The following is a 27,398-nucleotide window of genomic DNA, read 5'->3' on the forward strand; positions in this document are numbered from 1 at the left end:
ACCCATATTTATGCATTCTCCAAGCTCTCCAATTAATCTTTCAAAACTCTAAGACTTTACAACCCTAGAACCCTTAAGAGAACTTAAGAAACTCCCACAATTTGATCTGTTTATATTCAATTCTCCTAAAAGCTCCTAAATAACTCTCTAAACTTGTATGTATTCTTTTAATGAAGTAGGAGCTATATATAGAGGACCTTACGAACCTTTTTCTCTCTTTGATTTCAATATAGTACTGTTACAAGATATCTTTTTAAGCCAATAAGATAGTTGGATGAATTTCATGTGTACAAAGGAAACTTGATATTACTTATCCCCCACAACTTTCATTTTCTCTAATTCCTTATAGGAAAATTGTTAATTAGTCTAATTTACCCTTAATGAAGCATGTAACATGACATGTGCCTTACTAATGATAAATTAACCAATTATCACCAATTTTCCTAATCTTAACCCTTGAATTGCCTTGATTCCCTTTCTTGATCAATGGTGTACATTTAATTAGAATTTTTCATTTATAATTCCAAATTTCAAATGACGATATCTTTTTACTCGCACCTCGGAATCCAAAAATATATGATATTTGAAATCGTAAGATCGTGAGGATTTATATGACATCCAATTCCATTATGAAATTCCCAATGAAATTTTTATAGAATCTTTAAAGAATCTTCTCAATGTTTGGTCTGTTTAAGCTCAAATCTTGCTACCCACATAATTCGACCCAAGAAATCCATTTTATGGTTGTTTTCTTAAAATTCTTCCTCCTTCACCTAGATTAAGAAAAATACATAATTAAGTATCTTTTCATAACAAATTAACACAAACTAACAAATACTAAGCTATAAATATGGCATAAAATCATCATATTTTATGCCTAACAAATACCTCCAAACTTAAAATTTGCTAGTGTTTAGTAAAGAAGAAGATACTTTTTAAAGAACATAAGATACTTTAATAGGGTGCCACAAAGATTGCATAACTGGTTTCAAAGTAATTATGTAACTCAATACCTTATCTTTCATCCAACATATATGATACTTCCAATGTGTGTGTGTGTGTGTGTGTGGAGATCAATTTATACACATAATGCATTTGAATAAATTTACAAGAATTATACATTGATAATAAAGTATGAACTATTATATGCTTGACTTAATTATCACTTTCCACTAATATAGGTTAATGCACTACTATTATATGCTTAACTCAATACATTATCTTCCATCCAATATATATGATATTTCCAATGTGTGTTTGTGTATGTGTGTGTGTGTGTGGAAGTCAAATTATACACTCAATATCATGCATTTGGATAAATTTATAAGAATTAGATATTGATAATAAACTATGAACTATTATATGCTTGACTTAATTATGAACCTCCACTAATGTAGGTTAATGCACTACCTTGAATCATTAGAACTATATGGTTTTTATTGTTAAATCTAAAGGAATGGCTAAAAGAAAGAAAATGATAAGGATATAATAAATCAAAGAAAGAAAGTTAAAATTAAATATCAATGAATAAATTACTTATAAAATTTGTTTTTTTTAAAACTTCTTTTTTTCCTTTCTTTCCTTTAAATTCACTTTCAATAGAAGCTCACAAATCTCCTATTTCTCCTTTTTATTATATTTTTTTTTTCTTCAAATCACATATATTCTTTCTTTGAACACAATTGTTTTGCTTTTCTTTTTTCTTTTTTTTTTCCTTCTTTTCCACTAAACCCCAATTTTTATTTTTATTTTATTTTTTTGTACACAAAAACACATGCTAAAGCCAAATTCACCAAATACTTAGCCACCAAACTTTGCTTTTGTTTTTTTTTTTTTTTTTAACACTTCAACAAACTCACAAGCATATATTCATATCAATTTAATCAAAGTTCTCCTTATATATGTTCAAGGTAGAAAAAACAAATTTAAGGCTCAGAAAGGGCAAGTAAATGTGGTTTAATGAACAAAAGGCTCTAATATGCATCTTTATGCATCCTAAAGGCTCGAATAAGGTACTAGTGAAAAATAATATTTTAGGTAGGCTTGAAAGGCTCAAACTTATACAAAGATGGCCTAAATCATGTTCTTCGTAATTCTTTTACCTAGAATTTCGCCTCAAGTAATAATGAAGTAAGTTTTATAGTTCAATTAATAATAAAGTAATCTAATTCATGCAAACTTTCTACAAAACACAATATAAAATCACGCATTACTGATTATGTGCTCAAAAAATTTATTGAAAGTAATAATATATGAATATAACTTTAGGTATTTAAGCATACACAAAAACAAATCCACTATCTAAAAACCAATTTATTTTCAATCATTGTCTTATTATTGACTCATTAAAGTACTTAAGAAAACAACACAAAAATTTTCCTTGATAATAATAATTGAGAAAAACACAAACACATACAAAAGTGATTTTTTTTTTTGAATTTTTCAAAACTTTTATGAAGGAAAATAAAAACCAAAACTAATATGCATAAAAACTAATAAAAACACTAAAAAAACAAGATTTAAAATATGCAAGCATACTTTTTACCCCCAAACTTAAAATGAACAATATCCTCATTGTAAAAAACATAAAATAAAGCAAAAGAAGTAAAAGGTAAAGAATACTCCCTTTTTAAGACATGAAATGTACCTCGTAATGTGAAAACCTGGAAAAACCTATGTCGTGCATTTTCTCTACACACCATGTAGCCAAAGAGAAGGGCATGTGCCCATGCAAGTTGATCCATTCCACTGCATATTTAAAGTGGTTATACTCCAAAGATCTGGCTTGAGCCTCAAAATTCTCAAAATCCATCTTTTGCTCTTCTGTACCTAAACATCTTAAGACCTTACAAGAACTAAAACACATCAAAACATCCTTAAAAAAATAAAAATAAAAAACAAAAAACAACTAAAATAAATAATAAACAAAAGGTAAAGAAAGAAACTTGGGTTTTCACCCAAAAGCACTTGTTTAAAATCATTAAAGTCGAGTCCGAAGAAGAAGCACCTAGCAACGATATCAGATGGGTAACACGCTCACACAAGGCCTCCAACGCAGGCACCAGCCATAATCGACGTAACCAGTTCAACATAGCTATGATACCAATTGTTACAGGCGTCAAATTTGTATCCAAATATTTGCCTCTGTGTGGCCTAAAGCACCAACTTTATTCAGCCTCACTCACACACAATTGATGGTCAATTGTGCAACACATGCACACACAAAGCAAATAGGCAATCACAATACACAATACAACAATTCAAGGTACAACACACGATTATGGGGTCTCCACCCAACCTTTTTCTATTACTCCTTAGGAAATAGGAACACCGACCAAGAACACATGCAAAGATCACCATAAACCCTCTTTCACTCTCATGGGTCTAGTGTCTCATGCATTGTTCCCTAATTTAGGCTACAAAATCTTGTAGTTAACACTCCTAACTCTGTGGGTATGCTGGACCAATGGCACCAAGCCATCTGGCCATAAAGTTATCCTCCCATAACCATCTATTTCATGTTGTCATAACCACCGAAAAGCCATGTGTCTGTGAATAGAGTCTCCAGCATCCTTGAATTACACCACCATGCAAACCATTAGGAACCACTAGTAGCCATCCCAAAAAACTTGCTCAAACCACCACCAAGTGTTAAGCAAAGCACCCCCACGATATTACATGTATGCATCTCTCAACGGATTATAACCGGTGGAGCCCAAATATTCTATCACTAGGTCCTCAAACTGCCACAAGTTGGCATCTTTCTCCCAAGATGCATCAGCCTTGGACTCACCCTTTCCGTTTGTTTCTCTTCAACTTCCTTATATGCCCTGATTGCTACCTTGGCTTGGGTCTTCTCCGCAATCTGTTTTTTCCTCTTGATTTCCTCTTCAGCTTTAACCTTCTCCTCCAACCTACGTTGCTCCTTCAACCTACAAGCTTCTTCTTTCTTTCTTAATTCCTCTGCTTTCGTGGCCAACTCCATTTCCTTTTTTGTTAGTTTCTTTTCTTCTTCTCTTTCCTCTTTAATCTTAACCCAACTAGAGATAGTTGTTGGGCCATTTCCTAATGAAGCATGTTTTTCAGTTTTAGCTTTTTGGTTCTCTCTCTCCTCAATCTTTGCTGCAGACTTGTCTGGTTTTTAACCTTCAACAGAAGCATAGCAAGTCTCAAGTTCAGATCTCTCATCATTGGCATTGACAGCAGCTACAACAGGACCACTATTATCATTCACTTCAATTCCTAAAACCTTAGATTGCCTAATAGTATCATCAATATCATTAACATTGGAGACAAAGTTGTTAGCTTCTACAGAAAGAACATTTGTAGAATTCTGCTAGGTAAAATCTACAAAATCCGCAGTTGAACCTTCCAGAGTCACCACTTGACTATTAAATTCAGCTTGTTGCTTATCCTGAGCAACAAAGAGTGGGAAAATTCTCACTTGCAGATATTTTTGATTCCTCATATTACCTTGCAAGGAAAAATTTTGGGTGCAAATTTGATCCCTGTGACAATATCTTTTGGCCCTTTTTTCTTGTAGTCGACGAGGTCGAGCCGAACCGTCATCTTCGAACCCTAAATCAATGTCTTCTTGTTGTTCTCTCCGAGCAACGTCGTTTGTCATCTTCTTCTTGTTTGGATGCTTTCTTGCTGTTTTTAAATTATTAAATGGTAAAAATTCTATCTTCTTCTTCTTTTTCTTTATCTTTTTTTTTTTTTTTTTGGCTTAAGTAAATCGTTTCTTATAATGAATTTTTATTTGGTTCGCTACTTTGAAGTGGTCTTTAGACATATGGAATTTAAATTTGCCATGTCTTCTTTTTTGGTTGCCATTCAGGTTTTCTTATTATTAACTGTCAAGTAATAAGCATTTTTTCCTGTTCTTGTTTAATGGGTTTTTTTTAAGATTGTTGGAGTTCTCAAAGAGATTTTAGTTTGAATTTCACTTCCAGGTTTTAGATATTCATTTAATTTCAATTTCAATTTTAGGTTTTAGTTTAGATAATATATATAAAGTCTGTCTATGGTGCGGACGTCCGCACATTTTTATCGTGCGGACATCCTCAAAGATGATGATTTTTGAAAAGATTGTCGTCAATACTATCACAAAAAGACAACAATTTCTTCAAAAGTTGTCATCTTTGTAAACGTCTGTACGATAAAAACATATGGACATTCACACCATATAATTTATATATATATATATATATATTTACTTATCATAATAGATCCTGTAATTTACAATTTGATCTTGGAGTTGTTTTAGTCGATAATAGTATTTTTAGCCAATCGTTATTCTAGGTTGATTTTCATTTGATTTTGGTTGTTATTCATTCTATTTATTAGATTTTAAGAATTTAAGGACTAAGATCAAGATTAATGCAATGGAGCATATGTGTTTAAAATTAATGCAGTGATAAATTCAACGCAACATTTTCCTCTATCTACATCATTGAATACCACGGCTATCTCAATGCAACATTTTCCACTATCTACATCATTGAACACCATGGCTATCACTTTATTTAGATATATTTGTTTATAAATTTTATTGTCTATGTTTGTACAAACTTAAATCATTGTTTTAATTATGTAATGATAATAATTTATATCTATTATGTAATGATAATTATAGGTTTTTATAAATACTATTTAAAATTTTGGTATGATTAAAAATTACTAATTTGTTTTATATGGTGTAATTTTGCACCATTAATAGTTAATATATTAAAGAATTACTAATATTAAAGTTTAAAAATTATTAATAACTAAAATAATTGGCATTTAGTAAACAAATTTCGATAGCTGAAAATCATTGCAAAAGTTAAGATTGTTTAAACAAATCAAAGTTTGATTGCTAAATGTCAAGTATCAGTAATCAACTGTTGGTGGTTGAAGATATTTATAGGTACATAAATTTCATCCACCCATACCACTTCTCACCACTGCTAGCTCCCTTGTTTATTAATTTTATTATCTTATGTTGTACACATTTAAATCATTTTTGAAATTATGTAATGATAATTATTTGTGTGTATTATGTAATGACAATTATAGCTTTATAAATATTATTTAAAATATTGATATTGTAAAAGTTTACTAATTTGCTTTATGTAGTGTATTTTGTTACCATTTGTAGTTAGTTAATTTAGAAATTAGTAATATTAATTTGGCAGTGCTGGTTGTCTACAAAAACTTGTTGCATGGGTGAGCATGAATAATTTTGTGCATACATAGATTAGATACTTGCTGAATTGTTATCTAATGAAGTATTTTTGTAGGCAAAGGACACTTTGAAGGAAAGCAACAACATCCGTAAATTGGTAGCTTCCAAGTTGAAATTCTCAGAATATACCATGCAAAAGAGCATTGAACTAGCATTTATGTGTCTTGCAGAAAAGGAAGAATCCAAACCTACCATGCAGAAAGTTGCTCAGGAATTGACAAAATTTTGGCAGGAGATGTAGAAGAGTGACTCAATATTTCCTCTTTATTGTATCTTCTTTTTCTTCCTTGTTTATTTCTTTTCAGGGCTAGTTTTCTTTTTCTTCCTTGTTTATTTCTTTTCAGGGCTAGTTTTCTAGGAAAGGGTGTAAAGGGATTTGGGTTAACTTTCTAGGAGGTTTTATTAAGAAAATCTGGAGAAGAGTGTAAAGGGACCTGGAAAGGGTGTGAGGCTTGAAGCATGTTCTTGTGGGCATTTCAATCTTTTATCATCATCCTCAATTAGAGTTTTTGGGAAATTCTTGGTCTTTTTCTTGTATGTATTTGTGCATTTGTATCAAAACTTTGGAGGTTGCGTTTAATAGAAACGGTTCATTATGTATTATAATTTGCTTTGTGTTTTCAATTTTTGGTCCATTGGTTCTTGTTATCAGGCAAATAGCTGTGTTGGGTTTATCTGTCTATTTGATCGATAACATTGCCTTTGGGTTTTACTAACTTTTTAGTTTTACAGATGAGTTTGTTTAGCATTTTCAATTTTGTAAATTTGAGTCTGCTCAGCATAGCTTTAACTTTACTATCACAGTTTCTTTATGTCAAAAAAGAAGCTTTTTTGGAGAATATCTAATCCAATGTTTTCCGTTTAGAACTTCTGATTGTTGATCTTTCCTTTCTCATTCTAAATGCTCTCAGTTATAATTATTGTTCTTCCATATTATTTTCCTCAGTGTTATAGTTTTACTTTTTTCCTAAGCAAATCAAAATTTCGAGTTGAGCTGATAAATTTTCTTCTTTTCAACCATAGATATTCAGAGAGTTTCTTTTAATGAATTTTGGTTTCATAAGTACTACATATGGTGCAATTGCTCCCTTTCTTTTTCTTTTGATTTTACTGAAGGTGTATCTTCCTGGCTCATTTTCAGTAAACTTTTTCTTACTTGTTCATAGTTAAAGATAGGTCAAGATACTTGCGATAACAAAATATACTAAAGCTTTCTGATAATCAAGCCTGAACCCCACATATTGACATATAGTATTGTCTTGAAAACCAGAATATCATGTCCCTAACCCTAATACAGCCTGTTAATCATGGAAAATGCTCATCTAGGGCCAATTATTTTCCTAACAGGGTGTTTATGGATGAAGGTAGGGGCAAAAATTCTTCACACTATGGCATAGCTTATTATGAGGCATGATATTCTAGCAAGGGAATGTATCTGGAGGATTGGGGATGGTAATTTGAGGACAAATGGATTCTATATGCATTCCTATTCAAAGCAGAATCACCAATGAGATTAGATGTAGACATCAAAGTGGTCGAGCTTTAAATGCATTATAAAGGTGGAATATACCTCTGGTTGAGCAATGTTTTTAACAGCATGAGGCTGCTGAAATCTTAAAAATCACACTGGGAGGACAAGGAAAAGAAGAAAGGTAAGCTTAGTTTCTTCATTGCTGGGCTCATACACTATCAAGTCTGGATATTGGTTTCATGTACCTAGTGGGAGGAAAACTGGGGACAAAGGCTAGGGGTAAAGTGCATGGTCAGGTGAGACTTGCATGGTAGAAGGATAAATAGAAAATATACACACCAAACAAGCTCAAAGTCATTATGCGGATGGCATGTTCAAGGAACTTAGCAAAAATGAGGGTTCTTGAAAATTCAATTTGTAGTTTCTGCTACATGATTTTATGGTACCATCAGGAAGCTAGGCAAATATGGAACAAGTCTAGAATGGTTGGGGATCCGTCACATTTAAAGGTAAATTCTTTTTGAGGATATATTGTACTGGGAAATAGAACACGTATCAGCTTTTACCTTGGAGAGGCTACCTTTATCAATTGAAGTCATCTAGGATTAGAAGCAATGCAAAAATGCTTAGTTCAGATGTAAAGATGAAAAAGAATATTTACTAGACTGGACAGGGTAGCAAGCCTTCACTGGGGAGCATAATGAAATCATGTGACAAGAAGTAAGAAGTTAGGGAAGGAAAGAGGTTGAGAAATGGATTCCCAAAGCCTGATGGATTGAAAAGGGGCTGTTTTTGCAGCAAGAAGAAAAGTTGGGATGGGAATTAGCCTTTAGGAATAAGAAAACGTGAGACGATGGTAGCCTAGCCATCATGTCGAAGCCTCAACTAGCTAGAGAGGTGAATGGCTAATGGCCATTCCAGTGAGTAGGGTGCAATGTTATTATGTTGTTAAAGCTTGGAGGTAGGTTTACTTGAAAGTGACACGCAAGATGCTATAAGAGTACCAGGAATGGAAGAAACGGGCCTTCTCTTCTGTCTTGCTAGTAGCTCATCAACTGGGCTAGGAATGCTACAACTATTTTTGTAGAGCACTCTAAAATATATAGGTAGAGGAAATAGGTTTTTCCATGGATATTGTTATTGTTTCATAATAAATTTATTATTATTATTATTATTTTAAACTTTCATGAAAATAAATAAATGAAACTAATACAAACAAACAAACCGACATTTATAATATCGAACTAATTTTGATATATAACTAACAGTATCAATCAAGCTAAAAAATTAAGTCAATGACAAGGACAATTTCACAATTTCAATTTTGAAATTGAAATTCAATTTTGAATCTATCATATAAATCTCTTCCCAATTGATCATCATAAATCCATCAAGGCAAGCACAGGAAGGAGCCCTCAAAATTGACTGAATAATATTGATCAAAAAATGCATAAGTTAACAGGAAAAAAAAAAAAAAAAAAAAAAAAAAAAAAAAACACGCGCACACACCCACCCACCCACCTGTTGGAGTTTGGTGTGGTTTTGGGTTCACTTGGCCAAGAGTGTTGTACACAAAGTATTAGTCTTGTGCACAACCTTTAATCCGGTTTTTGGTTTGATGTTTGGGTGATTTTTGTGTTTGTTTTTGGTATGGTGATATTTAAGATTGTTAGGGTTTTTGTTTTGAATGAAAAAGAAGAATATGAAGAAGAAGAGAAGATGTTAGAGTAGGCCACACAAAACTAGACAGCATACTAATTCATTTTTGTTTTTCATTCATTTGTTGCATATATAGATACAAAACTTATCTCATACATGTGAGGTGTGTGTAGGACCAAATGAAAGTCTTTAAAATTCAAAATTTATACATTTTCGACTCAAAATTATGATACATGACCATTCAACCACCAGCTTCACATGTGAGTGCATAATCGTGACAAGAGTTGGTGAGATTTTGAATTTCAAAAAACTGTCTCCACCTAATCCTGTACCACTACTTTGACCAGATGGAAGGCTGAGATATCTTCATCCAAATTGCTTGAATTTTGGCATGTGATATGTTGAAATATCAAAGATGAAATCTGAAGAAGACCAAGTCTAAAAGAATTGGGTAAGGCCTCCAATTCATCTCAAACCCTTGGGCCATAACTGCTAGAAATCTCAGCAGTTATGCCAACTTGCAACCTGCATATCTTGGGCTTCCCAAGGCCTTTTTAAGTCATTTTTTTTATATATTTTCATTTACATGTCTACTACAACATATCCAAAAATTATAAACTCGTTCTAAAAGCTCAGAGAACACCAGCCCCAACAATAGACTTATATTGCTGGAAACACTGTTTCCAGCATATAGCCATTTTACAAAATAAAATCAATACCCAACAAATAAATAATTCCTAAGCTAAATACAATAAAAATTAGGTAATCAAAAGACATTAAAAGGAACATATAACATAGACATAAGTATTACATTAGGTCATTTAACAAAATATTTCTTTTAAAAAAAAAAAAAAGAGGGTGCAAACTTTGGTGGATTTTGGTTTGCATAAAGTGACAAGATTACCACCTTTTCAACACCACCTAGCACGGAGGACAAGATTGTGGCACTGCCTCAGACATCATAGGAAAAACTAGACTCCCAGTCCGGTTCAAATTCACTTCGACAGCACGGCGATCGATAATGGTAACCCCACCATTAACACCATGAAGAAAGCTTGCTTTTATTTATTTATTTATTATTATTTTTATTTTTTTTAATGCTTTCCTGAGTATACGAGCAAAAGTTGAAATAGGGAAAGGAGAACAAAAGCTTTAGAAATCAGAACCTCCGCCACGATAAAAGTAACGTCCTTTGCAATGTTTTAGGTTTTTACTGGATTAAACGACATAGTTCAGCTATGGAATCGTTCTATGCACTGTGTCAATTTAATAACCTGATTTTTTTATTTTTTATTTTTTTCTTATTGTGTATAATTTGCTAGTTAATAGCAATTAAAATTTGTTATACATTTCAATTAACAATAAAATTAACAGAGAAAAAAAAAGGTTAATTAAAAACCTTACGCCACTTCAATTTGGGGTCAACGTTAAATTAGTCGCTGTACTTCACTTTAAAAACTTTAATCCTTGCATTTTGGGAAATTGTCAAATAGATTATTCTTTTTTTTTTTTTTTTTTTTTGGTATTTTGATACCAAAACATCACGTTGTATCATGTGTGGCCTATTATTTTTAGGTAGACAAATGTAAAACATTGTTGAAGCATTAAAGTTTTATCCTAGCTCATCCTTTTTCCCAATGAAATTTTTGTACTTTTGAATTTCTTATTGCTTTGGATTTCTGAAAGAAATTTAGGATTAATTACGTTGAAAGGATTTTTTGTAACAAGTTTCATTCTCTAACTATTCTATTACGCTCTCAAAAATTATAAATAAAAAAATAAAAAATAAAAACATTTTACTTCAATTTTTTAATCTCGTTATAAATGACTAGTGACTATTTACCAAATTGAATGTAATTTCTACTGTGTTAAACGAGTTTTATATGAGAGAGAGAGAGAGAGAGACAGAGAGAGAGTACAAAAATGGTAGAAAAGGAAAACGATAGGAACCAAAAAAAAAAAAAAAAAAAAAAAAAAAAAAAAAAAAAAAAACCAAGTTCTGCAATTATGTAGAGAAGTTATTCAATAGATTTGCCCTATTAAGCCCTCTTATCATAAATACAAACCATCTCTCATAAATAGGTGGTTCCAATATTTTTGTGGTGAAAGGAGACCCCAATAAAACCGATCCATATAAAAAAATTTCTCCATTGTAATTTTGTTTGTAAGAAGACCAATTTACCAATTTAGCTGCTATTCAATTACTATAAGTTGTGTACAACTAAGAATTGCTTTCCCTTTCAGCCAAAATAATAATAATAATAATAATAATTGCCTTCCCCAAAAAAACAAAAAATGAAAGCAATTACTCCACCCCATATACCTCAAAAAAAAAAATATATATATATATATATATATATTGATCTATATTTCTAAGCTACCTTTGGTAAAGATGATCCTTTTTTCTCCACTGATAAGCGAGCTACTTCTTGTGCATCATCATGATTCAATCCTTCATTGAACTGGTCTCTGAGAAATTCTACAGCCATGAAAGTGAGAGCGGAAGCAGGAACATACCATGTAACTCTAGGGATGCTACCTCTAAACATTCCCTTTGTGCCTTCAGTCTTCCATATTTGACGAATTGTATCAAACCACCCATTATACCTAAGAGTTCACAACATTGTTATAATTTAAGAACATAAATAATTAACGGCTTGGACATCAATCATCAATCTAAACTCCATGCCAGAATACCAGGCCAAAATAAGACTAGGAATCCAAAATAAGACTCTGGAAATTCCTAAGAAACCTAAGACGAAGCATCTTGACATGCATAATATATTCTTGTCAGTGATGAGGTAAATCATGTTCTATAGCAAGTGTTCCCCACCCTGTCCTTCTCTGACATGTTGAAACGCTACTATCTAACAAACACTTCAAGGAACAGAGTGGGGCTGGAGAGCTGAAAATCATATGAATTTTTACAAAATGCAACGGATACCTCAAAGTAGACCCCTGCACTTGCAATCGTGTTTTGACAACATCTAAGGGAGTCGTTAGATATGCACTAAATCCTGCAAATTAGACAATAAATTGCTGTTCTGGTAAGAGTACTTGCTGAGTTCAATTATAGAGGCCTTCCAACTCTATTAACAGGCTAGGCACATACCTCCAGCTAATCCTCCTAATACAAGTCCCTCCAGGGAACTACTGACATGGAAATTTGAATTGGTACTCCATTTTTGCTTCCCATACTCTGTCAAGTCTTTCAAGGCTTCATAAAACACAACCTGAAATGTGCATGCACTAATCACTACTGCAAAAACTGAATACAATTAAATGGGAAAAAAATAGAAAAGAAAGAAACAAGGAAAGAAAAAGAAGCAGCAGCAGTCATATCCAGAGGGATTCTAAAAAATGTGGTACACAAAATTTTCTTATTTCTCAAACAGAAAAAGAAGCAGCAGCAGCCATATCTACAGGGATTATCAATATATGGCACAATAAATTTTCTTATTTCTCAAACAAAATAGAAAGAGATCCTAGAACAGAGAAATAAATCACTAGAAAGATTTCGAGAAAGCAGTAGGAAACAATATGCTCCCACCGTTGCAATCTGATTTCATGGTCCATCAAGGCTTGCATCAGATCTGGGATAGTCGTACCCATCACCTAATCAATTTTATTAAGCTCCTAAGCCTCCACTTGCAGGAGTAAACAGGAAATCCAAAAACCCCTTAACAAGTTTGAATAATGTAAAGAGTACAAGCTCTTAAACCAAGCTTTTTTTTCTTTTATTGTTTCTAGAGCTTTTTATGCTAAGCAAAAATCACTTAACAAGTTTGACCAATATCAAGATTCACCTCTAGAGTAACAAACAAATCAGAGTTCTATGATATTCTCCGTTCTATAACTCTTAACTTTGAACTAACCTTAAAATAATTTTCTCCGTGTAGTTTGTTTCTGTAACAAAATAACTAGTACTACTTAAGCTCTATAGCAGCAAGAATTGGATATTTCAAGTATGCCAATTTCAAAACATTCAAAATTTTCACTTCAAACTTATTCCTCAGGGGAGGGAGAAAAAAAAAAAAAAAAAAGAGGTTAGCTGGTCAAGAATCTTCCATAATGGTTATCACTACATTATTTCATACTCTTCAAAATAACTGCACATGAAACATCCTTGTATTGAAATACAGAACCTTTTTTTTCCTGCACATCTTTTAATTCCAAATTTACATTAGTCATCAGTTGAAAGCCAGGTAATAAAGTAGTTCAGCACGCCAAAAAGGAACCTTTAAAACTAATGAAACTGTTATAATTAAATTCATATACCATGAGACCAGCAAAAGGTACATCCCTTGCAAGTGTCGACCCATATCTGCCAAAAAACCATAACAAACTAACATTATGCAAGAAAATCATTGGGAAAACAACCTCAGACTAACTTGTTCAGTTGATACTCACTAAACAACATAAACCAATGTAAATGTGATCATGAATTACCCCTTTGGTATTAGAAATTTAGATTGACCCAATTTAGGATGTTCCCAACATGTATATACAAGCTAAAGTATGGTCAAGTGCCTACACAGATCACTAAAAAATATATTCTACAGAGGAGAGAGTGAGGACTACTTCGAAGATACATAATTTATTAACAAGTTAGTCTGAGGGACAAACTTAGTCGGAAAACTTCACACGTCCATAACTTTTTAACCAGATGTCTAATTTAAGCGTGCCGCTAGTCTATAAACTCATATGGATGAGCACTTTACAACCATACAAAAGTCAAAGCAAAATTCTACAACCACAAAAAGTCAACTCATGACACCTTTTGGACAGTTTGAATGTCGACTTGTTTTGCCCATAACTTTCAAACCGTAGCTCCATTTTCGACGTGCTACTAGTCTACGAACTCGTGACAACGTGTACTTTGTAACGGTACCTCAGTCAACCTAGAATTCCATCTGAGTCAAAAAGTCAACTTTTGACCCCTTCGGTCAACGGTCAACGATCAACCTCGGTCAAAGTTGAAAAATTTCCGTTGTATTTTGGGACGGGGTGTTACATCCAATTATAGGAATGCATTTTATTTAATTGTGTTGTTGGCTTATTTGCTTGCCCCTTTTACTAACGATTGTTGTTATATGCTTTACTGCTTGCTTATTGCTTGCACAATACTAATATCGTGTGGATTGTTTGTTTGTGCGGGACATTAACGGTTGGCTTACTACCCAAGAGGAGCTAGTAAGCACCACACGACTAACATTGCATACTTGAAGAGGTGGGACCATGACACATGATGTATGTGAGATGGTTTATGAAGACTTGGTCCTTGAGTAGACTTGGTCCATGTAAATAAGTTTGTTATTTGATTGTTGTTATTCTATTTTTCATTATGTTTCCAGCCACTCAGATGTGACATAAGTGGGTGCACAATCTCCTTGTTTTTAGATTTTAGCTATTTGAAGTTGCTTATAAAAAGGGGAACCCAGAATAATAAAAGATATGAGAAATTAATTAAAATTCCTATCTACTTATTTCTTTTTCTTCTCTGCTCTAAAATTATTCACAACATAGAACAAAGATGAAGAAGAAGAAGAAGAAGGTAGATCAAAGGAGAGGAAGGAAAAGAAACGGATCAAAGAAGAAGAAGAATACTCATACGGGTTTTCAAATCAGAGAGATCAGCAAGGATGGCGGGCCGTCCAATAAGAAGAAGGGAGCTGCTTCGAAGAGTCTGGTATAGAAGTGAGCATCCGGGATAAGTTGTCCCATTCTCCAATTTTGCTTCCCAAACACTGGGCTGGGACTATGGCTTGTCCTGTGCTGGCCAAGTCGGTGAAACAAATATGCCTTAGGTTTTAGTGCTATTTACTACCTTAATGATCCTAAGTTTTGGATGATCACATATTTCAATGGTTTTCAGATGATCCAAGATTACAACTTAGGTCTAAAGTCTAAGATCCAGTGTTTCACATTATGTGATACGGATTAGTGCAGATTTCATTAGTAAAACTTTTTTAAATATATATTATTAAGGAAAATAATTTTAAAAAAATTGTTACAAAACAAGTTTTGTTTTGTCTTGTTTTTATTTTTATTTATCAATTTTTTTAAAACAAGTAACGAAAAGCAAAACAACAAAAAATGAACTTGTTATCTTAAGGCACTTTAGTAATAATTTTTTGAAATATTTCATTTACACTCCTTCAATTTTATCACAATTACATTTAAACTCATACTATCTCAAAAAATCATCATTAACCTCCAATCTTTTAATTATTACTAATCAATTTTAGTAGTTAAAAGTCAAAATTGAATTCTTATATACTATCTAATCATAAAATATTAATTTTTAGCCTCCATTTAACATTTAACTGTTAAAATTAACTGGTAAACTAATAAATATATATGTTCTAATAGAACTAAAAAACTAAAACGATATCAATGATGATTTTGTAAAAACATGGATATAAATATAATTATGGCCAAATTGAAGTGCTCTAAATGATATTTGACAAAAAGGTTTCATTTACTCATTTAAGGTGTTGACGTACTCGCTAAAACAAATGTTTGACAAATTAGGACGTGTTTAGGATTCGTTTCCAACAATTCATTTGGTTAGATTGTATACATCTATGTTCTTACTCGAAAAAAAAAATAAAAAATAAAAAAAAGGGAAAAAAATTTATATATCTATAAGGATATAGCAGTTTGAAATCAGGATGTGGTTGGGAATCATCATTTCCAATATTTATTAGTTATGATTAGGTTCCTCTTCTTCTGCATTGTCAAGTGTTTGTTTTCCACTTTCTTTTATGATCGATATGAAAGAAAGGAAGAAAGTCAAGGGAGCATATTATCTTCATGTAGATATTACGCCTAAGATTTTGTCATAAAAATCGCTAGAAATTGAGAGGCATTGTCGACTTGTTTCCAAAGAATTCAAATAGATCAACTAAACCATAATTTCTTTCAAAATTTCTTGAAAGAACCAAAATAGTATATGGGATCTTGATTTAGAAAAACTGCTAGAGGGCTAATGTAACATCCCGACCCAAACCACATTGGAATTCGTGCACATTGACCGAGGTTGACCGTTGACCGAGTGGGTCAAAAGTTGACTTTTTGTTCCAGTTGAAATTTCTAGTTGACCATGGTACCGTGGCAAAGTGCATGATGCCCCGAGTTCGGAGATTAGTAGCACGTCGAAAACAGAGCTACGGTTTGAAAGTTATGGGCAAAACAAATCGAGGTGCAAACTGTCCAAAAGGTGCCGGGAGTTGACTTTTGATCGTTGTATAATTTTGTTTTGACTTTTGTATGGTTGTAAAGTACTCGTCGATACAAGTTCATACACTAGCGGCACACTTAAATTGGACATCTGGTTAAAAAGTTATGGACGTGTGAAATTCGCCGGATACCGTAATATTTTATTATATCTGGCTTAAGTGCATAGGAATGCCATGTGTCGTCACCTGATTGGTCCACGTGGGTGAACAGTGTCACCCACGGTGGCTTTTATTTGGCAAAAACGACGGGGAGGAGAGAGAAAGAGAGAGAGAAGAGAGAGAGCGAGAGAGAGAAACGATCGGCCGCCGGAATTGTCAAATTTTTTGGTCGATTCTTGCTACACGCGCCGGCTAGACGGGAGCGCCACTCCATTTCGGCTAAACCCCCAAGTTTCACGATCGTCGGTCACCGGACGCGCCCAGATCGAGCCGGCGAAGCTCGGCGGTGATTTTTCCCCTCCACTGCCGGCCACCTCCTTTTGACCCATTTCCGGCCACTTTCAAGCCACACACGCCTGACCGGTCTCTCACCCATGGGAATTCTGGCCTACCCACCAAATTTCACCTCCATTAGACCTCCGACCCGCCGGGATTGGAGTATTTTCAGGCGAGGCACCGAAAACCTTCAAACCCCGATCTCTTCGCCGTCCGGCCTCCGTTTGCCTCACCGCCGGTCCCATTGGAACCCTCTCCCCTCGATTTACAAAACCCCCAAAAATCTCAGCCATCGTTCACCGTACGCGCCGCCGCCGGAAGTCACTGTTCCGGCGAGTACCCAGTTGCACCGCCAGTCCCTGTCCACTAATTCCGACCTCCTAAATCCAAATCCGGCATCATTTTCCTCCAATTTGTGATGGTTTGGAAGAATCGAGGAGTTGAACCCCGAAAACTTTCCGGCGAGATTCCGATCACCTCGGGTCCGATCTCCGGGAATAAGACCGAATCCGTGATTCTCGTCACTCAAGCTTCGATTCGGTATATTACTCGTAAATTTTAGTTATCGTTTGTGTTCGCTCCCCGGGTACCCATTTGGGAGTTACCCCAAAGTGTTCAAAAGCTATTTATTATAATTTATTACATTTTATTTATATTTGGGGTATTTATTTATTGTTTATTAAATTAATTGATCTCTTGGTTTTCAGAAAACACGAATATCGGGTTTTGTGAAAATGTTTTAAAAAGGGAATATTTCCAACGGAGTGAATAGTGAGAGTTTTGAGAGAAATTATTACTTTTCATTGTTATTATTTATTTATCTATTTAATTGTCGGTATTAAATTAAATTTCCTTATTTGTTATATAATTAATATTAAAAGTGTTCAGTAGATAGGGTCACTCACTGAGATGATTAGTATCTCACGTTTTTAAATTCCGTTCCCTTAAGTGCAAGGGGTGGTAGACGTTCTTCCGGAGCGAACCATATCTCCGCCGCTATCGTAGTTCGAGATAAATCTTTGCACTCGTTTATTTCAATTGTAATATTTCTTTCATCTTTGTTGTATTCTATGCTTAATAGTACTTCATGAAGCTCTGTATACTGTTCTGGACACTTATGTATTATTTATGCACTAGATTACTGTTGTTCCTGTGAAGTGCTGTAAAATTGTGGAATCAATTTGTAGTATGTGGGAGGAATAAGGGGATAAATATAGAAGTGTGTTTTCAGTACGGGAAATTTGTGGTAAATCCAACCCTTAGGGGAGGTTCTGCCGGATTTTCCGTTGGAGGGTCCGGTATGGTTTTTCTAGGATCAGGGCTTGTCTAGGGTTCCAATGAGGAATTTTGGACGAGTCTTGACAGCTAGGCCAATATTTGCTGGTGCTGTAAATAATCAATCATGTTCAAAAGCGTCTCTTACTCACAGTGATGAAAATAATGTTAAATTCATAATTTTAGGCTTCTTTATCCTCGCTATTGTAATGGGGATTTGCTTAAGCTCTATGCGATCCTTAAACTTTCTGTGTCATAACTTTAATCCTACCAAAAATATTGGCTACATCATTATTGAGTAGGCCAATATTATATACAACATTACCTCTCGGGAGACCTTAGATATATGTCTTTCAAACAATTTTAAAAAATGAGACAAATAGTTTCTTTCATATTTGTAGAAGTGGTTTGAATAGTTTGAACCACTTCAAAAACAAGTTAAAGAGTATACTTTTATTTTTCAAAATGGTTCAAAAATTTCAAACTTCTTTGAAGAATGATTGAAAGAGTAACATTTTATATTTGTCGAAGAAGTTGGAAATCTTCAAAATACTTCAAAAAACAATTTAAATAATACATTTTCATATTTCGAATAGGATTGAAATCTTCCAACCTCCTTAAAAAAAGAATCATCTTTTTGAATGAAAACTCCTTAAATGCCACAAAACAACAAAATAACATAGCTTCATTTGGAAACAAGTTACATAATCTTGTAATTTCTGCTGCATTTGTTCTTGTAATCCAATTAATTGTTTTATTTTCCACCTAACATACTAAATTTGAATTTTTTTTTCTCAACAAAAGGTTTATTTTATGTATTGGCTTTTTCCAAAGAAAAACAACACCTATGACAACCAAATTCCAAAAAAAAAAAAAAAAAAAAAAAAAATCAGCAGTAGAATAAGAAAACAATAAACAAAACATTTTCTTTGTCAGTAAGTATTAAGAAATATAATTAGAAGTTTGAAAATGTATAGATCTTCCATAAGACTATCATTTGCATGTACAAACGAATTGGAAAAAAAAAAGAAAAAAAAAAGACTAATTGGAGGATTAAAAACATGATATTATTGGCAAATATAAAATAAATATATATATCTAATGTGAATCAAAATTTCTATTTTAGATGTTATCTAAAAATAAATAGATCAAACACAAAAAACCAAAAACCAACTTGCAAATCCTTGATACTTTAAGGTGCAATTGAGCTATCAACCTTTTTTTTTTTCCCTAATGATAAGGCAATCTAAAATTTTTTAAACTTATCCTATGTCATTCTTTATGTATACAAATTTATTGTAATCCTTCCTAATCGCTACAATTTCAATTGAAGATTTAATATTAGATAGCAAGATAAGGTTTAATAGCAATATAGTATGTTCTAGTTTGGATGAACAATTGTTTTGGATCTTCAAATTTAAAATATTACAATTTAAACTTTCAAATTTAAATTTTTGTTGCATTTTGATCAAATCTTATCTTATGGCAAATGGCAATGTGAATCATAAATTAAATAGTATTAAAATGCAAATACTTGTAACTAGTAGATGAAAATGATAATTAAATGGTCAAAATTACAATGATTGAAGAAAATTGTACTTTCATATTTAGTGAAGTGGACATAACCATTAATAAAGAAATCTTATTGCACAATAAAATAACAAAAATAAGCTTGGTATAACAGTACATTAATACCATATATGTATTGACATGACACAAGTTTATTGAGAGAAGTTTTTGAAATTAACTCTACTTTTGTGAAATTAAAATTACAAAGTAAATTTATAAAAGTATCTCTATTTTAAAATAAACTAACTAATACAATTTTTTTAATATTTAATTTAATATGCTTACCTAAGGATAAATAAATAAAAAAAGGCATGAAGTATCAAATATCGTGTCACACTTTCATTTTAAATAAAATAAAATACGAAGTTACTAAATAATAATTAAGATAATTAGATATATAAATTTGGTTAGTGTGGCCATTAAAAAAATGTTTTAGTTTTTAATTATAGAAAAGTTTATTGGGAGTGGGAAAAGGAAAAAAGAAAAAGGAAAAGGAAAAAGAGGCAAGTAACCGGCTGGGAAGGTAAGGGGTATGTCATCTTTTTTCCTATATATACCGTTGTTTAAAGCCCTGCCATTATATCATTCTCTATATATACCAATTTATTGTAATTGCTCCTAATTCAATTTCAAGTGAGTAGGATTTAATATTGGGCGGCAAGATATCAGAAAGGGTTAATAGTATAGGATATTTTAGTTTGGACTAACTATATTTTTGAATTTTTAGCAAAAAAAAGAAAAAATTTATACTTTCGGATTTTTCAAGTTTCAGATATTGCAATTTAGATTCTCAAATTTAAGTTTCTGCTGCATTTTGATAAAATCTTATCTAATGGCAAATGACGATGTGGAACCTAAATTAAATATTATTAAAATGTAAATATTTTAGAAGATGAAAATTATAATAAATGAATATTAAATGGTCGAAATTACAACAGATTGAACAAAATTGTATTTTTATATTTTTTAGGCATAGGGGTGAAAATTTGAACTGCCTAGCCACGTCCAAGTTCAAAAATTTATGTTCGAGTAGGTTCAGGTTGGGCTTTTAAAGGGCTAGAGAGAGAATTTGACAGGACCAAACTAGGTCAATATGTCAAATTTAAAGCTCGTTACCAAATGGCTTTTTTTGAAAAATAACCATCCCACTAATCCATTTTTGAAAAATGGCAAATTTTTATTTTTTTTTTTAAAGTAGCCTACTTTTTACTCGCCTGGACGAAAATACCCTTTCATAATGGTTTTTGTTCTTATTTTTTTCTTCTCTCCCTATCAAAACACTTCTTTTTTTCTTTTCTTGTTTTTGTTTTTTTTCTTTCCTCTACCTTCGAATCCATCGACTTATCTAGGGTTTCTTTCTACTTTCCCTTTCTTTCCCTTTTGGAAACTCAATCATTGTTGCCACCCAGAGACAGAGGAGAAACACACCATTGTCGGCTCTACTCCGATATATCATTTGTCGCTGCCACCATCGTCGCACCACCATTGTCGCCACAGTTGATGAGAATTCCAATTTGAGTGGCTCCTCTCGATGTGTCTCTACTTTTCTAAATGTTGTCGTTCTCGACAATGTTGTGAGTGAACCTCGTCCTTTTCTATGTTATCACCGCTTTTCAGGTTTCTATACCATAAATTATCAATACTATTTTTTATTTTTATTTTTCTCTCTTAGCTTTGATTCATTTTCATGTTAGTATAGTAGTTTGGGTGGTTGGGTCTTTATACTTTCAGAGAGCACAGATTGATTCATTAGAATTTGGTTGGATTTGCTTTTCTCTTTTTAATGTATAGATCTTTAAATCTGGTTTGTGTTTGGATCTTTGGCGATGTTGGTTCATGTGGTTAGGATTGATAACTGCTTCGATTTTGAGGTCAGTTCCTCATACGAAATTTATCTTGTTGGCGAGGAACTGAGGACTTGAGAAAGGAAATGGGTCATTGCAGCGGAAGATAGCTTCGAACTTGAGGACATCTTATATTTTCTCTTACTCATTTGATTTCAGAGTTCTTTTCTAGTATTGTTTTGTTTTTTCTTTTTAATTTTCAATTTTTTAGGAATTAAATGTTGTTGCCTTCCGAGATAGTCGGATAGTGCAACTTGTTTTGTCTATTGAATTGTAGACTTGGTCTTTGCATGGAAAATGATATCAAATGGGTCCAACCATTATATCATGATCTTTTCCCTCTTTTTATAAGTACCAATGCTCGCTTTGGTGGTTCTCTGAAACATTGAAGTTTTTTATATATTTTTCCTTATGAACTATGAGGAGCTATTTGATGATTAGTCTATATTGCAAAGTGCTAAATCTTGACAATTTTATTACACTTTTTGTTCTCTTAACTATTTGGAGATCCTTATGTATCTTCTTTGAACATTTTTTGGTGCTCATAATGTTCAGGGTGCCGATAAATCAGCAGTTTTGAACAGTCTAATTGGACATCCTGTTTTGGTACGTTGAATTTGTATTTTAAGAGTGGGATCCTTTTTTATTATTTTTTCTATATGATAGGACTACGTAGAAGTTTCTTCTTTATTCTGAAGTTATATTTCTCATTTACTTTCAGCCAACTAATGAAAATGGTGCAACTCGGGCTCCCATAAGCATTGATTTATAGAGGGATTGTTCTTTGAGCAGCAAATTATACAAGGAGTGGACTTTGGTTGGTGCATTGACTGCATCAGGACAAGGAAGTTACTTCCAAGATTCCAAATGATGAAAACAAGCATCATTTCTTTTATGAGGTGGTTTTGGCTGTAGAGTCTAGATGGGATTTCAATACAAGATGGATGATTTACATAAATACTTAAATTATTGAGTACTGATATAAGCTTAGATTATTGGCTTGACTTCATTGCAATTTATTTTTTTTTAATTTTTATGTAAGCAACTAGGTGCTATATTGCAAGAAGTGAACTTTGTTTTTTTTTTTTCTAGATTTATATAAATCTTTTGATTTATATTTTTCATAAACAATATTAAAGCTCATTTACCAATTGAATCAAATTGAATTGCTTCTTTTTTTCCCCTAACCTTGGTTTCAAAAAGAGTTGTAGGATAGAAAGTCTAGCATTAGTTCCCAAAAGAATTAGGTAAATGTCAAATTATATTTATTGCTTTTATTTTTGCTTCTTCTTTTCCCTCTCTAATTTATAATATGGCAATTTGGAAACTTAATTTGAAAATGATATTTGCTTAAACGCAATTCTAACATGTACGATATTTTGTGACTTATCATGATGATTGCTTATTTGTGATCCATAGTTTGGAGGTGGGGATGGTTTTATATTTCTATTATTTATGTATTTATGTTTATTGCAAAGAAAATAAAATTCATTGATGTGTTTAGTAGCACATATTTCTACATTCAGGCTAATGTTATTTGTTAGTCGTCTTATGCATATGCTAGTGTCTTATATTTGTTATGATCCTTTTCCAAACAATTTTATGCCCAGTTGGCTTTGCAAACCAATCTCAACAAAGTTAGCATGCAAATTATTCTTAGAGTTTAAGATTAGAATCATGTGATCCTCTATTAATGATAATCCTATGCTAGACCTACTATGGCTTGGGCTCGCAAAAATTTTTTTTATATCAAAACTGAAAGAGGAATTATTGATAAGTTAGATATATTGAGAGAATAGGCAAGTTACATTATAAGACCTACCCATTATACAATAATAAAATTAACTCATTTTAGTTTAATTAAGAAATATATAAATATTTAAGTTTTTTACTTATATTGATTTTTTATTTTTTTAGCACTAAAGGAGCAAGTGATGGACCAAGCAGAAAACTGAAGCACAAAATTTGAGATCGTATAGTTGCAAATGACTGCTGAGAAAATTAAAAAAATAAGGATTTGAAGCTCTCACAAACACACACACACACACACACATACATACTCACAAAGATAAAGAAAGAGAGAGAGGGAGAGATAAAGAGATAGAGAAGCATTGGTGGTGGTTTATTTTCTATTAATGTAAGTTGCTATTTCGAACAAAATAGAAAATGTTATGCATGTTGATGCTACATTAATGCATTAATATTGAATACGGTACGATTTGAAGGTACAGAGTCACTCCCAGAATGAAGCCATTATGGGAATAAGTGATCTGCAATGCAAGTGATCTAAGCATTCGAAAATAAATGACCGACATTAAAAAATGGAGTTTTTAAAAAAACTGCACTGTAAAGCATAATGTAATCCTTAATATATTTCTGTATGAGTTGTTTTGTTGCAGTGGTGACTGTGGCATTTTTACGCTCAAGTCCATAAAGTTTTTACATGCTAGATTACTATTGACTTTCACACAAGATGACATAGAGTTCTTCAGGAGGAAGTATGCTTATGAGGCTTAAAACAAAGAACTAAGCATATGAGCTGGGTGGTGATGCATTTTTCTTTCCTTTTGTCATGTTTATAGATGCATATTCTTTATTATATTAGACTTTTAATTGTAAAGATAATGATGGCTTATAATGTTTATTTAACAAAGATAACGATGTGGTATTGATGTGTAAGTATAAGTAATTGACCTTATAGGAAATGTGCCATGTTTATTTATTAGAATTCCGTTATGCACAAACGTCTTACGAGCTTAATTGCAAATTTTAAAAATTTTTCTGCTTGTCAGAAAATATTTCCTCTAGGCGGAAAAATTTTCCTCCAGTCGGAAATCCCATATGGAGATCAATTGAAGCCTCTGGATAAATTTCCGCCGGGCGGAAAATTTTTCCTCCAAGAGGAAATAATTTTCCTCCTATTGGAAAAAATTTCCTCCAAGCGGAAATCGTTGAATAATTTTTACTCTTATCAGAAACTAATTTCCTCCACTTGGAAAATCAATTTCTAATAGATTATTTAAGTTAATAGTGTGGTAAAAAAATTGAGAGTGGAGACAAATATTATATAAGATGAAGATGGAATTAACAAAAAATGTATTGACATTTAAAATCAAGAACCATTTTAAATAAAAGAAAAAATGATATATGTTTGTTTTTCTTTTCAAAATCATTTGGACATTTCATAAAATGATATGTAAACTACAGATTTAAAATCAACTCCAGAAAGCCTCTTTTCATTTGGGATTAAATTCAAAAAAAAAAAGATTGCTAATAAATCTTCCACCGTGGAGTAGAAAATATTATATCCAATATATGAAATAATTATCAAAACATATTAAACCATAACACTAAATTAAAACTTTCTAATTCGAAGCATAAGACAATGGATTCATACATCTCTGCCTATAATGTCCAACACCACCGCATCGGCTACATCTACATCCAATAATATTTTCACCTTCGGATGTATACGTTGTATCCTCGGCCTACCGGCTCGCCTACGTGTCCATCTTGGTGGAAAAATAATACGACTTGCAACGTCATCCGGGGCATGCCACTATTTTTCATCTAATAAAGGGTAAATGGACTCAACATAAGCTGCACGATATGCATCCGTGGTGTAGTAATGAGAACACATACCATAAGGAGCAATTTTGCGGTCTCTGCAAGCAGCAATACAATGATCATAAGGATATTGATCAAGATCGAAGACTTTGCGTGAGCATTTTTTTGATTTGAGATTAACTGTACCCCTCAAACTCCCACCTTCCATAAGAAATTCATGCATATTAATGGCTTTCACACGTAGTCCGATGGACTCCAAATTTTGTAGTTTGAGTTGCTCTTCCATATGGTCAGTCACAAGCTTCGTCAATTTTGCACCTGCAGTACGTCGCTCATAAAACCACCTTTGCAGTAAATCCCGTATGTGCTCTATTAATGCTACTATTGGCATCTCTCTAGCATCTAGCAAAATGCCATTCAATCTTTCTGCAATATTGGTGGTCATGATAGTGTACTTCTACATGAACAAAGAGAACGTGCCCACCTTGTAGGGTCACATGATCGAATGTACTGAGCAGTCCTACTGTTTTTTGCCTCAATTTGCCCCATATAAAACTCAAAATCTTCAACCAAATATGCACTAGCTGCGAGCATGAAACATTGTATTATTGATTCATCTTTCGCATGTCCATTTGCTTTAATATTTTTGCTTATATGGTACATGCACAACCCATGGTATGCATTAGGAAAAACTTTGCGTAATGCCCTTTCAATAGTGGGGTGTCTATCACTCACAAACACCAAATCCGGAAAATCTCCGATGGCATCCTTGAGGTTTTGGAAAAACCATGTATATGCTTGCTCGTTCTCTCCATCTCCAATGCCAAAAGCCAAAGGATATATTTGCTTATTGCCATCCATGTCCGATGCAATATACATGTACCCTTTGTATTTCCCTTTCAATGTAGTTGCATCAACGCCAACACGGATCTTATGTGGGATTTAAATCCCCTAATGCTTGCTCCAATCGCCATAAAGAAATATACAAAATTGTTATTGTCATCTGTTTTGATACGTGTAACAGTCCAAGGGTTCTTCGACACTAACTCATAACAGTAGGAAATAACTTAGCAAAATTCTCCTCTGGAGATCCCTTAACACTGTTAAGTGCATACTCTTTACCTCTCCATGCTTTGTTGTAGCTTATATTCATCCCATATTTCTATAAAAAATCATGTTAAATTTCTTTGGGTTTGTAAACACGTGCAATACCTTCATATTTAGATTTGATACATTGCTCGATAACCCGGCTAGTGGCCTGCTTATGTTCTCGATGCACGATATCTAACGAGCAACTATGTACATTATCAAAAATTCTCACAACAAATATTTCTCCATTTCTAAATGTGGTTGCACATAGTCGCCATTTACAAGTATTTTCCAAGCATACAATCTCATACCATTGTGTATTTGACCGTGTCATCTTGAACTCCTTATTTTCTCGCATGCAATAGATACTCAGTTTATTCTGCAAGTCACGTTTGTTGCGAAATAATTGTCCAACTACTATGCTCTCACAGCCAGTGAACTTTGATGAAAATATAGCCATAGAACCACTTCTGTTGCTCTATGATATGTGGTCACTTGTAGCACAATGAACCCTAACATCATCAACTCCTTCATTGTTCATTTCAGGATGCATATCAATATCATTGTCCGGCAACTCATGATCAAAATCTACATCATTATGATCAACATCATCCCCTGCTGCGTTGTAATTCTCATCATGATCAACTGCTCATACTCCTCATCGTTAGGAAACCGTTCAATATAGTCACCTCCAACATCAACTCCTTCGTGGATGTTAAATGATGTCCAGGCTCTACGAACATCAACTTGATCTCTAAACTAAGTTTCTTGAACCATAATTTCCTGAGATGTAGCCTAAATAGGTTCAGTACCGGAAACTTAGGGTAGACGAATGCCAATTGGAGGACAAGAAAAAGAATGAAGATTACTCCCACCATCCGAAGTAAATGCTATTTGATGAACATTTCTACATACATGTTCAACTTTCGAAATCACCTCAACATAAAATGGAGGCCACATCATTGTCATCCCTCCATTCCTCACTTCTTGAATACAGCATTTCACAACCCTATCATATC

The 27,398-nt window shown here is 33.0% G+C and overlaps 1 protein-coding gene across 1 annotated transcript; it reads right to left on the bottom strand.

Annotated features, from left to right (window-relative positions):
* Nucleotides 1-11,493: 11,493 nt before the first annotated feature.
* Nucleotides 11,494-13,886, bottom strand: LOC132800574 (probable S-adenosylmethionine carrier 2, chloroplastic). Its single transcript, XM_060814598.1, has 4 exons — nt 13,638-13,886; nt 12,472-12,592; nt 12,304-12,376; nt 11,494-11,966 (listed from the first exon to the last, which is right to left on the bottom strand). Exons 1-4 carry the CDS (start codon nt 13,725-13,727, stop codon nt 11,732-11,734), a joined length of 519 nt encoding a protein of 172 aa, XP_060670581.1. The 5' UTR covers nt 13,728-13,886; the 3' UTR covers nt 11,494-11,731.
* Between the last annotated feature and the right edge of the window lie 13,512 nt (nt 13,887-27,398).

This window comes from Ziziphus jujuba, chromosome 2 (assembly GCF_031755915.1).
Source record: "Ziziphus jujuba cultivar Dongzao chromosome 2, ASM3175591v1".
NCBI classification, from domain to species: Eukaryota; Viridiplantae; Streptophyta; class Magnoliopsida; order Rosales; family Rhamnaceae; genus Ziziphus; species Ziziphus jujuba.

Coding starts and splice junctions, on each gene's coding strand:
- LOC132800574 (XM_060814598.1), bottom strand. CDS start 13,727: ATGATTTTCTTGCATAATGTTAGTTTGTTATGGTTTTTTGGCAGATAT. Junction 12,593..13,637: donor TACCTTTTGCTGGTCTCATG/GTATATGAATTT, acceptor TGCACATTTCAG/GTTGTGTTTTATGAAGCCTT. Junction 12,377..12,471: donor ATTAGGAGGATTAGCTGGAG/GTATGTGCCTAG, acceptor TCTAATTTGCAG/GATTTAGTGCATATCTAACG.